The sequence below is a fragment of the Triturus cristatus genome, chromosome 4_1, assembly GCF_964204655.1.
Source record: "Triturus cristatus chromosome 4_1, aTriCri1.1, whole genome shotgun sequence".
NCBI lineage: Eukaryota > Metazoa > Chordata > Amphibia > Caudata > Salamandridae > Triturus > Triturus cristatus.
This window is the reverse complement of record NC_140585.1, coordinates 1269591657-1269607899: the sequence shown is the minus strand read 5'-3', so window position 1 is coordinate 1269607899 and position 16243 is coordinate 1269591657. Positions and strand designations below refer to the sequence as shown.

General features: G+C 43.1%; 1 protein-coding gene across 1 annotated transcript in view; it reads right to left on the bottom strand.

The window, feature by feature from the left end:
• Nucleotides 1-16243, bottom strand: part of NCKAP1L (NCK associated protein 1 like) — a 1693457-nt gene that overhangs the window by 691807 nt on the left and 985407 nt on the right. The window contains exon 23 of the mRNA XM_085654768.1: nt 10531-10628. Within this exon, the coding sequence (XP_085510894.1) occupies nt 10531-10628 (98 nt within the window). The remainder of the gene's footprint in view (nt 1-10530; nt 10629-16243) is intronic.

Here is a 16243-nt window from a genome sequence, read left to right as displayed (position 1 = left end):
TTTGCTGTTCCGAGGCTATCAGCCCCTTTACTTGTAAAACTGTTTTGTTTCCCTGTCACTCCCCGTTCCCTCCCGCAGTCTGTAACTTCTTGTACCACAACCACCCCCCGACCCCCCCATGCGTACCTTCTTTCATGCCGGCACTTCCAGTTAAAATGCAAAAGGTCTCGGGTAAATCCGAGGCCTATTGCATTTTCAATGCTTGTTTGTCCCGTGATTGGTTGGTGACTGTTGGAAAGTGGGTTATTGGTAGGGGCAAATGTAGGTCTGCCACTGACAATAAGGCCACTAACACATGATAGGACCCAGCATAGGTCTTAGAAAATTATTCCTATGCTCAACCCTTGGTAACGTGGCTGCGAGCAGACAGGCTTATCTTCAAAGACAGGTATGCAAAGCATTTAAAAACACAATTTCAGTAAATAATGCAAACGCAACACAAGATAAAAATCCAACACCAATTTATAAAAATAGGTAATATTTTTATCTTTTAAATTACACCAAAACGAAATAAATCCACTGTAGGGAACCAGAGATATGAATTTTTAAAGATGAGTCACTTTCTAGTGCTTAGAAACCAACAGTGCCCCTTTTAGTCATTTCGTATTCTCTGACAGGGACACACCTTTAGAAACTGTTCTGAAGAATATCTCACTACTGTGCAGCCTTCTCCAGCAGGCTGGGTCCAGTTAGAACCCCTTTCTGAAGTTCTGCTTGCGGGTCCCAAAGTATCCAACACACAGTCCAAGGTTCTGGAATCTCCAAGAGGGTCCTTGAAAGCGTGAAACTTCAATTCCGCAATCCAATTCAACAAAACCCTTTCAAATCCACTGGTACTCCAGGCTGGGGATTCTTTGTGGGGATGTCCAGGTGAGCTCTGCTAACCTGTAGCTTGCAGGGAGTCTACTTCTTAGTCCTTTTGTAGCAAGGCAATCCACAGGGCTGCAGTTTTCAGATGGTGCAGTTTTCAGAGGTCAGGCCTTAGAAGTCTTTGCACAGCAGAACTTCGCAGCAGGGCACTTCTTGCTTCAGTAAGTTTCAAGCAGCAGATCTGGAGGGCTCTGCCCCTCTCAGATACTTATTCAAAAGTCTCTGGGTCAAGCACCAGGTCACTTCTGACCAATGAGAGCAGGGCAACTCCTCATAGTTATGACCACATCCTGTAGAGTGTAGCATTATTTTGTCCCAGAGTGCATCATTCTTCCAAATCCATAATGGCTGATTTTCCAGCAAGGAGGTAAGAGCTGGCTAAACACACCCCCTGAGATGGCTTATTTCCATAGACTCTCCCCTACTGAAACTGAAACCCAGGCCCCCCCTCTGCCTTTGAAGAGCATAGTTTACGACTCCACCTCCTGGCCTGGCATTCCTATAGACCAGCACACTGCCCTTCCAGCAGATTGGTTCTTTATCACCTCTTCAAAGCAGTCTGGCTAATCCACTTAACTCTGACCAATCAGGGCAGACCACTGGAAGGCTGAATTTGGACTTACAAACAAGAAAGTCTTAAACTTCTTGTGTGTACACCTTAGGATAAATTCAATATAATATTGTTGGATTTACTACTACCATTCTGGGAAGTCTTTGACTGGTCCAGCTAGTCCTCTCCTATCAATATTTATTAATCAATAACTTCCTACCATGTTAACCTATGGGCCATGGGGTTTGCAATGGGGAAAATGACTTGGGCCAGTTTTCTAGCAATAGGGCCTCTAAAAACATATTTTATAAGTATTTCCCTAATCTTTACAGGCCCCCCACCCCCTGTGCAACTAAGGGAGACGTTAGGGGTTCTGAATCTGCAGAAATATTGCAGATCCTCCTTACCCAGTTCTTCTAGCATCAAAGTCGAATTTGAGCAGCGCTTTAATACAATGTGGGGAGTGAAATGTAAAATTTCACTTTACCCAGGCATTTAAAATCTCATTTTATAAGGGCATACCTTATAGATAACTGACCCCCCACCCCTGGGATACCGAGGGGTGACCCTGGGGGTCCCTAATATGCAAAAACATTGTAGGGTTTTCATTTTTAAGTGCCCCTACCCCCAAAGTCGAGTTTGGGCACAATTTAAGGTTTAAAATCAGTCCTGGCAACCAGTGCTGCTTTTAAACTGACCTCAGGCTTCAGCACTGCACACATGCTGGTGCAGAAAATCTGCTGGCCTCTAAACTGCCATGCCCCAGGATACTGTGGAATTCTAGGTAGTTTCAATCCCCTGCCCTATTATATACTAGGGGCTTATGGGGTAGGTCATACCAATTACAGGGGTACCCCACAATACCATAGTGTACCCTAGAGTATGTTGGGTGTCTTAACTGTATTCTAATGTGTTCCTTTTAGCTTGGCACTGGCCCTGGGCCTGGTTCAACAGAGCCCAGGGTCAGTCAGAGTCAATTACCACCAGTTCCAGTAGCAAAACGTTGGGGGGTGCCCAGGGCACAGGATGACTTTGCAACAGTGACATTGCACTATATTTTGCCTGACCAGTCCTAATGACATGTGCATTACAAACGGCTCTCTTACACATGCGTGGGGGATGTCTTTCTGTGTGCTCAAGAAGCGTTAAAGCCCTAACGTAAGAAAGCCGTAAACGCTTATTCCTGTGCAGCACTCTGTGTGAGGCCACGCCAACTGCTCAGATGTACACCAGGGAACACAGACAGGATTCTGCTTTCATAGCAAGTTTCAGAAGTTTCATCCTGACCCCTGCAGCACGAGCTGGTCCACGCGGTGGTTGTTGCATTACGTTGCAGTTTTTACGTCAGCGATGAGTCGGACCTCCCGCTGTCAGCATTGAGGGGATCTTTAATGCACAATAATTAATATTCATAAATTTATGACTTACTTCCCCTCATTCAAAAAACCTTAAGAAACCCGTAGAAAGAATAGGCTGAGGAGTGTGTGTGTGCCTGCAAAGCTGAGCCAGATGGAAGCTTCCAGACATACCACTTGGCACATCATATGACATACTCCCACGTTCGATTCCCCCTGTGTGTCATGCTACACCGCGTAGAATTACACTCATGAAAATGGAGTTCATCATGCAAATGCACTTTTTCTTTTTTTTCTTCTCGGTGGAAGAACATTTTTTTTCATGTAGACTCCTGGTGCCATGAAACGGGTGTGCCCCCTAATAGCACCATGCAGTGCTTAATGCGTGCACGCCGGTGTTTACTGGAGTTAATTACCACCAGTCGTGGGGCTCTCACATGATTCTCCCAACACACTATTACCGATCCCGACCCAGCCCATGCAACCAGGAGTAAAGTGCACTACAGCACAATCCAGCCAGACACAGCTGACCAAGCTGAGGAGAGCTGTGAACCTGCAGCGGACGAGTGCCGTCCGTAAGACCCTATCCCAACCGAGGAGAGAGACCACTGGATGCAGGTGAGAAGACGGACGTTTTGACAAAGGCCACTGCCCTGCGTATGGTGTGGTTTCTTCCCACATGGAGGATCTGGCGGGGGAGGGGGGATGTGTGTTGAGGTGAGAGGCGGCAACAGAGTTCATTCGATTTTCGAGGGCTCATGACGGAAGTGTTGTAGACAGGTGATGTCTGATTGAGCACTGCTGGGACTGTTTGTGTTTCATCCCAGCCTTAAGGAATGCCTGTTATCAAGGTCAATCTCTGCTGAGCTACCAGGCCCAAAAAAGGTGTTCTGTATTTAATTTCTCAATTCAGACTCACTTCCCAGCATGCATGGACTGGTCCCATTTACTATTCGAACTCGATTCTTGGTGTAGGGGTTAGTAAATGCTTAATAGAGTTATTAGATGCAAGGCAAAATTGTTCTAGGGAGATATTTACATATTTTATATAGCACCTCTTCCCCTGACAAGGCATTGACGCAAGATTTACATTTTGATAGTCTTCGTTTTGGAGCCTGGCCTTGCACAAGTGGATTTTGCATTCTTTTTTACAATTATGTATTGTCGATCCTCTGAGTGAAAAGACTCTGCTTTAGAGGGTGGTAAGTGCACAAGTACTGCAAGCATCCCTTGGAGGTGGCTGTGGCTAGCTGGATACTGGGCTCGTAGGCCAGAATTGGGCCCCCACAGAAGTTGTTTATATAAACCTGCCCCCATCCTACTTAAACACTATGCTAGTAGGCAGGACTCAGCCCACTTAGAGCACTGGCTCTAACTCTCCCCAAATGCGAGACCGATTGCATTGCAAATGCTTGTTTATTTTCTTATTACATAGCCTTACTCTGGTCTCAACTGATTAGAAACCTCAGCAATGGTTCATGGGCATCCAAAACCCTCTGAGGCCACCATCACTCATCTAACTTCATTTATTCGTGGAGCAATGGGTGGATGATGCCAGGGTTCACGACATAGCACTGTTTCTCGGGACTGCAGAGACATTTTTTGGAACAAAGATAACGACAATTGCATAACTACAAACAAGATGTTTGACCTTGAAAAATCTCTTGGCTTGTTGGCCCTACGGCCAAAACACGTGTCGGCTGTTCTTTTTCTAGTTGCACTTTTGAAATAACAATAAAAACAACATACCATACTTTAAAAAGTACATTGGACCTTGGCAGTTATTACTCAAGACACTACTACCCGAATACTGGGCACTGACCTCTCTCTAAGTCTAAAATTAACTCATTTAACTTGGTGTCTGCACAGGACGGTCTCCAGCTTCTGTTGCTGGATGTACAATAAAGTGTCATTGAGCCGCAAATGCATCCCCCACATAGCTGTGCAGAGATCCATCACCATGGTGGCCCCAGCACTAGCCAGATTCAGTGTTCAACAAGTGGACTGCATGATTTCTTCTGTGTGCTTTTTCCTTGTAATATCACACTCCCATTGTATCTTAAGGTCAGAGCCAACCCTGACCCTCCTCATCCGTATGATTGGTTCCTTCTGGAACTAAAACCATTTACTTGGTGATGTCAGCACCTGGGATACCCTATATATCTGGTATAAAGCCAACAGGAGTAAGAAGCTCCAAGCTGCAAGATTGATCTAGTCTTTCTGAGCAAGCCCCCTTTTGGAACTTCTCCAACGTGGCAATCGATTACAAGATTTAGCTGTTTAAAGTTTCTGGCTGACATATGTGAATATTTGTCTAGCTTCCCAAATCCTTGGGCCTTCAGACTTGGAATTTGTTAATAATGGTGGGTAGATATTGGATTCTGAAGCTTGGACACAGCAAGAACACACAGAAAAACGTACCCACACCTGAATTACAGACAACTCAATGATGTTTTATTAAGCTAAGAGAAGTTTGCGATCAATGTATATTTATATTTTATGTATTAGACTTATTCCACAGAAATTATAAACTGTGAACAGTTTGATAAAAGATCTAATAATCAGACCCTCCACCACGGTACTGAAAACTCAAAGGACAACAATGAGCCCATTGTTCCACTTGAGCAGACGTGTAAGAAGCCTGTGTAAGCTGGATACAAACATTAAACTAGGATCTCGTCACAAGAACCTATTTCTAAATTTAGCAAGCATTGACATAGCCAATAGGTCTCGCCTTTGGGACCTTATAAGTATTTAGTTATGCAGCAGAAAATCCTTGGTGCAACAACATCAAGTGTTGCATGGCTAAACACTTGTATGGTCCCAAAGGCGAGACCTATTGGCTATGCCAATGCTTGTTAGCTTATTCCGATGAACTTGATGTCTTGGATAAGACCCCATATTGGGCTACAAATGTGTTTGGACATCACATTGAGTTACTGTAAATATAACAACTGCAGGATGGATGTAAATACAACTAAAATCATGTTATTTGGTCGACCCAATCACAGATTCTTAGGTTGTTGATAATTATCATTTAGAATATACATATAACTATGTTTGTTTGTGCATCACTGTGTTGTCTAATTTATCCTGTTTGTCACAGGTGAATTGACTTGAAAAGAAAATTCAAAACTCTGTTGCAGTGGTCAAGGAATTTCAGGCAAAATTTAATTTCGTTTCCAATGGCATGGTCCTGGATGTTTTAAACGCCAAGATTAGCCCTCTGATTCGTTCTGTTTACAGTATTCTCAGGCAAAATCAATGCAGATCTAGTGCTCCAGGAGGCAATTACATCAGGAGCATCTTCAAGATGAGGAAGTCTGCTCCAAGAGAAATCACCTGCCTTCCGTTTGGACTAACTATATGAATTGGATGATGAGCCGGCTCGACTATCTTTTTCAATTTAAGAACAATGGGGCACAGAGGATCCCTGTCTGTTTGCTCACTCAAACCAGAAATGTAATCTTGCTTCATTCTTACAAAACCCAATTCATAGTTACGATCTAGATCATACGTGGTCCAATATTGACACTTCTTTAAGTGATTTTAAAACAAAGGTTAAACAGGACATTAAGGCCCATAGCCTTAAATCAAGATGTGAGTTCTTCCTGTACAACTAAAACAGGGATCACCCTCCAACCCACTTATTTGACCTTGCCCCAGAGATAGCTTGTTATCGCGAAGTCACAGAGAATATTGCTGCTTCTTGGAGTCCATTCTAATTGAATGCTAAAGGCCTCCTCTGTTGGTTGGGTCCGGAGTCCGTACCTCATGTTTTCTGTATTCCCCCGTGCTGATTGTGGTTAGGAAACAACATTTAACGGCAGTGCTTACCTTTACAGTATTCAGCAAAGAATAATTTAAGAGATTTAAATCTAATAACCTGATTCTAATATACGCTTTCATCGATTTTAACGTGTCACTGCATGTTACTTTCTTTGTTGTTGTTTTATCTTAAGTAAGCCATATTAACTTTTGAAAACCACGTAGTTGCGCGTATTCAAACCCAAGAATTTATCTTACGTATGCAATATGATAATTTATTTATCGAATATGTATGAAACTGCTCACTCATAGTATCGCAGCAGAATGAGCTCAACTGAAGTGCACTATTTGCACTTTTGCAATCTTATCATGTGAAAAGTGCACTTTTCGTTACTGAATTTGTTCCATGTCCAGAACACTAATTACCCTTTTGTGTAATACCAAAACTCAGTATGCTCGCAGACACTTTGGCACACTTTCACTCGCAATATTAATTTCAAAGATTTGTTTTACCTGATTGAAGCATTTTTCTCTATACTCCTCAAGCAACCAACATATAGGCATGAATTAAAATAAACAAATGTTATTGCCATTATAAATGTGTCGGTGTGCTTAATGATTTAATGTCTTGGCACATGTGAAAAAGAAACTTCATGCAGGTCGCATTGTACAATTATTATTAGAAAGTGCAACGGTGCGTTTTATGGTATCATAACTGCAGAAGTGGACAAATGTACGTGACCTGAATTTGTGCCAACTATGGGGCATATTAACAAGCCAGGCGATAAAATTATCGCCGCTTTAGCGGCAGAAAACTGCCGCTAAAACGGCGATAATGGGCTTGATAATATGCTCTAAGGAATTCCAATTGAAGCCCATGTTAGATATCCTTCACATCTAACATGGGTTTCAATTGGAATTCCATAGAGCATATTATCAAGCCCATTATCGCCGTTTTAGCGGCAGTTTTCTGCCGCTAAAGCGGCGATAATTTTATCGCCTGGCTTGTTAATATGCCCCCTATATGCACTATCAATTTAAGGTATTTAAATTGGGGAGAGGAGTTGGCCTAACGGCTAGGGCGGTGGACCTCAAACCTGGGGAACTGTGTTCGAGTCTCGCCAATGATGCTGAACATCCTGTGATTCTGGGCAAATCACTTAATCTTCCCGTGCCTAACAAAAAACCAGGTCTGTAATGCAGCTCACTACATGCATGTCCTAACTAGTTTCCAAACTAACAATACAATGTGTGCTCATAAAATAAAGGAATCGGACTAAATAACACCTAAAACATTGTACAGATCTGCCCATATATGTTGAGTCCATCAGGTGCCCCCCTGTTCGTCTTAGCAGATAAACATGGATCCAGCAAATCCTAATGAAACTGCGACTGAGGCAATGCATGTTTGACACTGTTTTGGTGCATCGCCCCCTCCTTTCCAGGCACAGGGGAACATTATGCAGTAACAGGCCCGACAATCCAGTGGCGCCTTTGGCCTCGTCGAAAAAGCAGAGAAGGCTTCCTTGCCGAGGCCGGGCTAACACGCACACACCCTGTCTGCAGCGACGCGGTAACTGGAAGCTCCTTACCCTTGAGATTCCGCCATGCACACAAAAGGCCCGACGCTGCCAAGTTTATTTCACAGTTTCAAGTGAGCTCAGATGGAAATAAAAAAATTAAAACAAACTCCGCAGGGGTCCGACAGAGGAGAAAGGGGCGTGGAAGAAGAGGGAGGGCGAGTAGCTAGGGAACAGTGAGAGAGTCAGCCATATTGTGAGCGGCTCCACCAGTATTTACAACAAGCGCGCGTGCCTCGCGCAAGTAGGGGGTGGGGGAGTACGGCCGAGAGCAGGCAGCGTTTACCTTGCGGGAGCGAGCGCGATAATTACTAACACATGGTGCCGCTCGCTTCCACAAGGGAATCGCCAGACGTGCACGCGTTGCATTTAAAGCAATGCAATGCGTGCACGTTTTTGCCTGCAAACCTGGAGCAATTTCTAAAGGTCTCTTTCCTATGCAACGCATGCGCGCTGCGTAGGCGAGATCTAAAAAGTATCCTTGTGAAATGAGAAAACAGGCAGCACCGATATAGAACCATCTAGTGGTTCTGATGTATTGGCTGCTTTGAAAAAAGCACAGGACCTACGGAATATTTTCCCCTATACACACCCCACTCTTTCCTTGTGGCGTCCCTGTTTATAGAAAGAGAATTGTAAACAGAATATTTTGTCAACAGTCATTTGTGAACAGATTTAGGGATCCAATTTAATAACGGTCTGTGTTAGAGATTTGCAATTTCATTATTACATGAACCCTTATTGTGGGACAGTATTTAGGCGCTATTGCATTGTTAATATTTTTTCGAATCATTAACCCTGGCTTGATATTGTATGTTTATTGGGGTATTGACAATGATATGTTAGGGTATAATATGATATCGAGACCTTCACACCACTCCCCAGGATCTAGGCAATACCTGCTCAACCTTAAGGGTTCAAGAGGCATTGGAGGCTCAGCTTGACATTGATCACTAAGGGCCTTATATACAAGGAATTAATGCAGTGCGGAGCCGTAAGCCATCTGGCTGCACCGTGCTGAGTTAATTCTGAAGCAAAGGGATGCCTCATATCTACAACGATATGACGGATCCCTTTGCTCTCCCCTGTGCTGGTGCACAATTAGCTGCCATGCACTGACACAGGAACCTTTGCACCATGGTGTAAGGGTGCCTGTGTCACGGGGATGATTTTTTCGTGCAAAAACAATCACAAGAGGTGATTTCCTACTCCTATGTGTGCTGCAGAATGCAGCAAACGTAAAAAGAGGAAAAAATGAGGAGAAATGAAACTATTTCTCCTCAGTGGGCCTCCCTAGGAGGCATAGCATGCTGGCGCATTTCCAGGTTCACGATTTCTCGTAAATCTGCAAAAGCGGCAGAAGACATGGGTGTTGCGCGGGAACACCCACAGCGAAACCATGGCATGCCTCTTTCACGCAAACTGTTGCATGTAATGGGGCAGCAGGTTGCACTGCCGGTGCATCACAAAAGGTGATGCACCGGCGGCACAAGGGTCTTGTAAATAAGCTCCTAAGTACCCAGTATTCCAGCCTCAAGAAACACTTGTAGTCTAACCTTTGATGCTGCTAAGCAGTTCCCACAACGTTACAGATTGGGGAAACAGTGTGATGACAATCAAGGAACACTCAATGATTCACAACAAGTGAGGACTTGCTGATTCTCACTCAGAAACTACAATAGTGTCTTAGCCAAAAATATTATAGTAAGCAGAGATGCCAGAAAAAACATTCTAGGAAGAACTGGGGCAAAAGTCATGAAACTGCTGTAGAAGAGGGGAGGTGACTGCCTCAGCAAACGGTGCCTGCTTTCCTCTCCTTCAACTAATTTCAGGAGTTGCATGAGGTATTGTGGAGCAATGTGTGCAAGTTTCAGGGAAATCAGCTCGAATTATGGATAGAACTTCCATCAGGTCGATTGTTCATTGTTTAAGCCTCAGTCAGGTGTTGCTGATTAGCCAAAATTCAGTTGGAGGAGAATAGGAGGTGAACAGTGTCTGGAACCTTAAACCTGTTCCAAAACAGGAGAGGAGAGCGGAGGGAAGGGGATGAGAGGAGTGAGGAGGAGGAGAGAGAAGGGAAGGGGAGGGGAGGGGAAGGGATGGGAGGACAGAGTCAGGGAGGGGAGGAGACAGGTGAGCAGGGCATCGCAGAGAAGAGCAGAACAGAGTCAGGCTTTAGCCCCTCTTGCTTATTAATGTTTTGTTTGGGTGTCTCCTCTGTCTACTTTTACATTCCCTAGAAACCACGTTCTCCCTGGAGCGTGGCAGAAAAGAAAGAGTCCACTGAACATCCATCATACTTGCACTTCACCTGTAGTCTTCTGCATGGAGAATTTGAGTTGCACCACCCTTCTCTCCCATATATGCCCACATCTGGCATCCCATGTTTTTTCGGACAGGTCTATACCTTTATTTCTGTGATCTGCGAGGTCACGTGCCACATGAGATTTTCACTCAAGAACTTCATTCCATATGGACCGATCAGCTCAGCCAGCGCTCTCATTTCTGTGGGAAAAAGGAGAAGAGTGGTTGGTACAGACGCAAAACTCCTGTCATTTTGCCAGTACATTTCTTAGCAATAAACTTGAAATTACATCTTCCAAGAAGGGGTGATTTAACAGTTATAAAAAAAAAATACAACTCAAAAGTTCAGATTAAATATATGGTGAAGAGCTCTACCAACATGAACACTCTTGCTTGGGTATGCAAAGCCTCTTTCATTTAACACAGAACAAGGTAATGGCGCTATTATATAGAGGGAAAATATCATCTTCTCGATGCACTGTGAATTTTTGAAGAAATATAAGAAATATGGTGAGTGCGAGCACTTTGAACTCTATTTCCAGTCCTTCTTTTAAACTGCTCTTTTCAACCATCACAAGCTCTTAAGTCAATAAGACCTGGCAGCAGAGCGTGATCATGCCACTGCACCTGTTGCACAGTGACGATTTCAGTGCAGAACAAACTAAAGGTAAGAGCACAATCCAGGGAGTGTCCCAATCCTATTTTGGAAATATGAGTCATTGTTTAAGGACTAATACCATCAGGAAGTCTTAAACTGAAGATCTCGTATGATCATCTTGGTAGACTGCCAAGGTGTTAAATTCACCCCAAAGAAGGATCTAGCAACTGAGACCGAATAGCGAGATGAAGAAATCCATATGATCCTCCTCAAAGCCCTTGTCATTATCAGGAGACCTAGCCAGGAAAACAAATAGTAGTACTTATTCTGGAGTTGTAAAATAATTCTATGTGGCTGTCTCAAAAGTGTGATTTGTGTCTAAACGTTTGGCAACCAGATCATTTTAGAAATTACTACACATTGGCCAACTTCTATTTGAGTGAGAAGTTATCCAACAAGTGCACATTCATTTCAATAGTCGAGTCTTCTTTAGCACAAGATTGTGCTACTGCAAAAACATAAATGTCATTATGTTGAAGATTTAAAAAGTCATATATTCAAGTTACACAATTGACCAAACAGTAATGCACAAGATGTGGGTTTCTAGTTGCAGGAGGAAAGTGAGGTGTCTTCACTAAGGTGCACATATGGGTCCCTATATGCTTTAAACATTCTTAATGTTTTGGCGAAGGATAAATTGTATCACTATTGAAAGGAAAATTATTGGTGTAAGGTATAGCTAAGACAGTTTGCCAGAAGCTATGTAAGACTCCTTCAAAAGTGCAGTGTCTCTGCCTTACTGCTGTAAGATTGTTATTCGTAAACACATACCATCTATTTATATCACCAGCAGTGCTTGCCTTTACTCTCTTGTCTGTAAAAGATGTACATCACTCCAGAAATCAGGCACTAAACATTTATTAATAAATGCTGACATGCGATGGGAATTTCCCCAGTGCATGGTACAAGCTTGTGAAGCTAAAGAAAGCTCTCTGTTTCCAGCAGCGTAACCTGTCCTTGTGCCCTGAGGGCACTCTCAGGCCCAAATAGGCAAAGGCATGTGGCTGCATGCCGAGCTTGGTCCTTTATGGCTGCGACACCACTGTTGACGGTGAAGCAGTGACGCCGAGCCCACCATACTCCAGCTAGGAAATGCAGTCCTTGGTGTCAGTGCGTCCAGGCTCACACTGTAATGCCATGCAATAACAAAATAGCTGTTGCTGTAGGACAGAGCACCAGGCAGGCCTTACCAGGTGAGGCATTGAGCTCCAACAATCATCAAAACAAATGATTGGCATGATCAGGAATGACTTCCAATCCTGCTAAAATGCTACAACTAAATTCAACAGCTCTTAAACTGTCACTTCACATTTTGTGATAAACAATTGACAATCAAGACTAAATCGAATTAGATCAGAAAGTCTGACAGATCGTAACAATGGGATGGAGCCAGCAATATCAAGCCAGCCGTGAACACCATTCATAGGGCCAAATGTACAAACACAGTTTCCCATAGACACAGAATGGGTAAAACCCTTTAAAACATCTCAGCCCACAGCCTTCAGTATTTTATACCAGTGAGTATTAAATAGAGAGCATAATGGCCCACGGTTACTCTCTTTCCTGTCTTTGATACAGAATGTTTGGTTTCCATGAAACATAATCAAAGACATGGCAGAATAATCAATGAAGACCTCCAACAGTTTCCTTTATATAATCTTTCTCTCAATTTTATTTTATAGAGAAATACAATTATTATGTATTTCCGCCTCCTCGCCACCCAGGCAGAACTCTTCAGTCCTCAGAATTGTCCAAGATCCGCTTTTTTGAGTGTCTTCAACACAGAAAAGTACTGATTCCTAACTCGCTCTGGATCAGGGACTATAACGACTTGGATACTCACAATGTTTTACTTTATATTATCATAACACAGAACTAGGAGCTGCTGTGTCAATGTTATTCTATTTTCACTTCTAGGATATCCGATGACTTGGAGATTAAAGTAAATACATGGAAAATGAGCCTGGAATGGGTTTTCTGAGCACTGTATATACAAGATCTGTTGAACTGATGCCTGATGTCATTTTGTCAATACAGAAATTACAGTGCTACAAGGCTTGTGCAAAGGTTTTGTTACGCCGCTGTAATCTCAGTTTGTTCCTGAATTTTCTATTACAAGAAATGTGCAACATTTTCCCTATTTTGCAATATGCCAAAGTGTGTTGTATATTTACATGCAGGAAACATGTTGAGTAGAAAATGTAATGCACTATTCTGTGTTATATGCCCAAGATATTACTTCATTGATGGGTCATTATTGTAGGCTTACAGATCCTGACATCTCACAAAATCGTACATGCTGCCCTCGTGATTCAATGGTAAAGATCTTAAGTCTCCATCTTCTTAAGTGGAACCCCCCCTTTTCTACCCCTAGTCCTGCCACCCTGAAGGACTTCCGTCCTTATGCCACAACTGGACCTCCTCCCCCACGCCACAATGGACCTCAACCAAGGACTCTCTTTTGATGATGATTTAGTCTCTGAGATACTACGCACACCATCACTACTCGACCAAGATGGAGGGATCGCGACCAGCAGCACTAACAGCGATTGGTCAGCCATAACAAATTGCCAGCTGATAAAAATCATTATGCATGGGGCCATAATGACAGAGTACCTTCGCGTCAACGTAGCCTGAGGCTCTGGGACTCACGCTGGGAAGGCCGAGGAAGAGAACACTGAACACGTATGGGCATGTAAACATTTTTATTATAATTTATTACTTTTTTGATCCACTGACAGACACTGTGAGGCAATTTGCACTGCCTTCAGCCTCAACTTTAGAGCTCTCAATTATGGCCTGTTATAAATAAAACACAGTTAACGAGCCCTGATTGAGATCTTTGGCATCTAGACTAAAGGCATTTATCACAGTGCGTGTGACTGGATTAAACATTCACTTCCCTTTAGCACCCCTCCACCATCTGACACTGCTCTAAGTGACAGGATATGTATGCCTTTTCACTTTAATAAGCTATGGAGCAAATGGGAGCAAAGGGCCTCAAAACCTCCATTCACAACACGGAATTAAAAGCAATGCTTCTCTAAGAATTTTTAGAATATGAAAAACTAACAGCCCTTGGGTATTAGGGTCGAGCCTGCGAGAGCATGCGCTAGCGCATGCGTCTCGCATGTGAGACACTGTTGTATACATAAGAGGGCTTGGAGCCCACACATTGCTCTCTCTTCGTTGGTTTGCGGGCTACTCTTCTTTACAGCCTTGTGATTCATTAAGGTAGGCCTAACCTGATTTCAATTCCTCTCTTTGGAGTAAGGACCAACCACTGATTGATTTATTTTAATCAGTGCCCGTCTGCTGCTCCCAACTTGATTGAGGTACTATTTTGTTCTGTTTAACTTTTAGTGGCCTTCAAACAGAAGGTGTGTGACCGGCATCCACAGCAGGACAAACTAAATTGCAAAGATTTAGTTTCTATAGTTAAGTAACTTTTACTTTGCTAAGTCTTATTTTCTCATTTTTCACTCATCTTTTCTTTTGTTTTTGCTTCTGAGCGCTGTTGTCAAAAGATGAGAATTATCTTATTGCAAAGAAACATTGCTTCTTTCTTATGTGTAATTTATGAAATGATTGGGAAGCACATTTTATGAAGATTTATTCCGCCCCAGCCTCACCCATATCCATTAACGAGTATGCATTAATTACTATGGTCTCTATTAATCTATCAGAAGTAGAGGAGGCTATTGATCAGAGCCTGGGATGTAGAGCTCCCGGCACTGACGGCTTGCCCATTGATCTTATTAAAAGTCAGCCAGATTTCTGGGCGCCCCTATTGTTGAACGTTTTTAATAATCTTACAAATTCCACTATACCCAACACTTGGTCCTCCAGTATTATTGTGCCTATTTTTAAAAAGGGGGACCGTTCTAATCCAAGCTGTTATAGGCCGATCTCCCTGATCGACAATACCTTGAACATTTTGGGGAGTGCCTGTATAACAAGATCAGGTCATGGGCCGAGGAAGTTCAGATCCTACACCCTTGTCAGCTGGGGTTCAGAAGTAACATCGGCACTGTTGAGCAGTGCCTTAACCTCAATCTGATTATTGGTAAATATAACATTGCCAAAAAAACAACTATATATCTAGCCTTTATGGATCTCACCTCGGCCTTCGACTTTGTCAACAGGTCACAACTTTGGACTATTCTTTTAAACTATGGCCTGGATGAGGCCCTTGTACATCTTTTAGCCCATTTGCACAAAGACCTACACGCCCGGGTGTGTATTAGCAGAGATGGTGAGGTATCCAAGGACATTGAAGTTGGGAGAGGGGTCAGGCAGGGTTGTGTCCTGGCCCCTCTCCTATTTATCTTGTACATTAATGATCTGAACAAGTCTTTGGTAACACTTACCCATGATGTTCCCTGTATCAATGGCAACAAACTTCCCTCCCTGTTATACGCAGATGATGCGGTGGTAATGGGCCGCACCCCAAAAGCTCTCCGCATCTTGGTGTGGGGCTTTGTTGATTTCATGGCCGGGTTGGACCTATGCACCAATTTAAAAACATATTTTTTAATGGCGTGTGGGTCGAAGAAGTATTTTAACACATCAATTGTTTTAGATTCAAATAGTTTACAAAGCACTCGCACTTTCCCTTATTTGGGGTTGGTATTTGCCTCTAACGGATTGTGGGTTGACCATGTGGCTTACTGTAGGAGAAAGTTTGCCAACTCTATTAATATGATACTCGGTCTGCCCAAGTCGAGTAATATAGAGGTTGTATCGGTCACTGTTAAAATCTTTAAACTCCAATGTATACCAACTGCCACTTACGGCGCAGAAGTTTGGGGCTATACTAATCGCAGTAATATTCAGGAAGAAGAGAACAGATTTTGTCGTAAAATCTTGGGCGTACCCACTTCCTCCTCAAAGTATGCCTGTTACTGCGAACTTAACTTGCCATATATCGAAGATTATATTAAGGCTCGCCCCGCATTATTTTGGCTTAGAGTTTGGAGAAATCTTGCAGCTCAACTCACTTATATCAGATTGTTTAAAATGTGATGGGGATGGAAATACCCTGGCTGCTGCTGTTCATAATAGTTTAACTAGTGTGAAACATGAACATTTATTTCTAAACCCCTTAGACCTTGGTACCAGTAGTAAGAAATCTCTCCAAACGGCCCTTTACGCATCG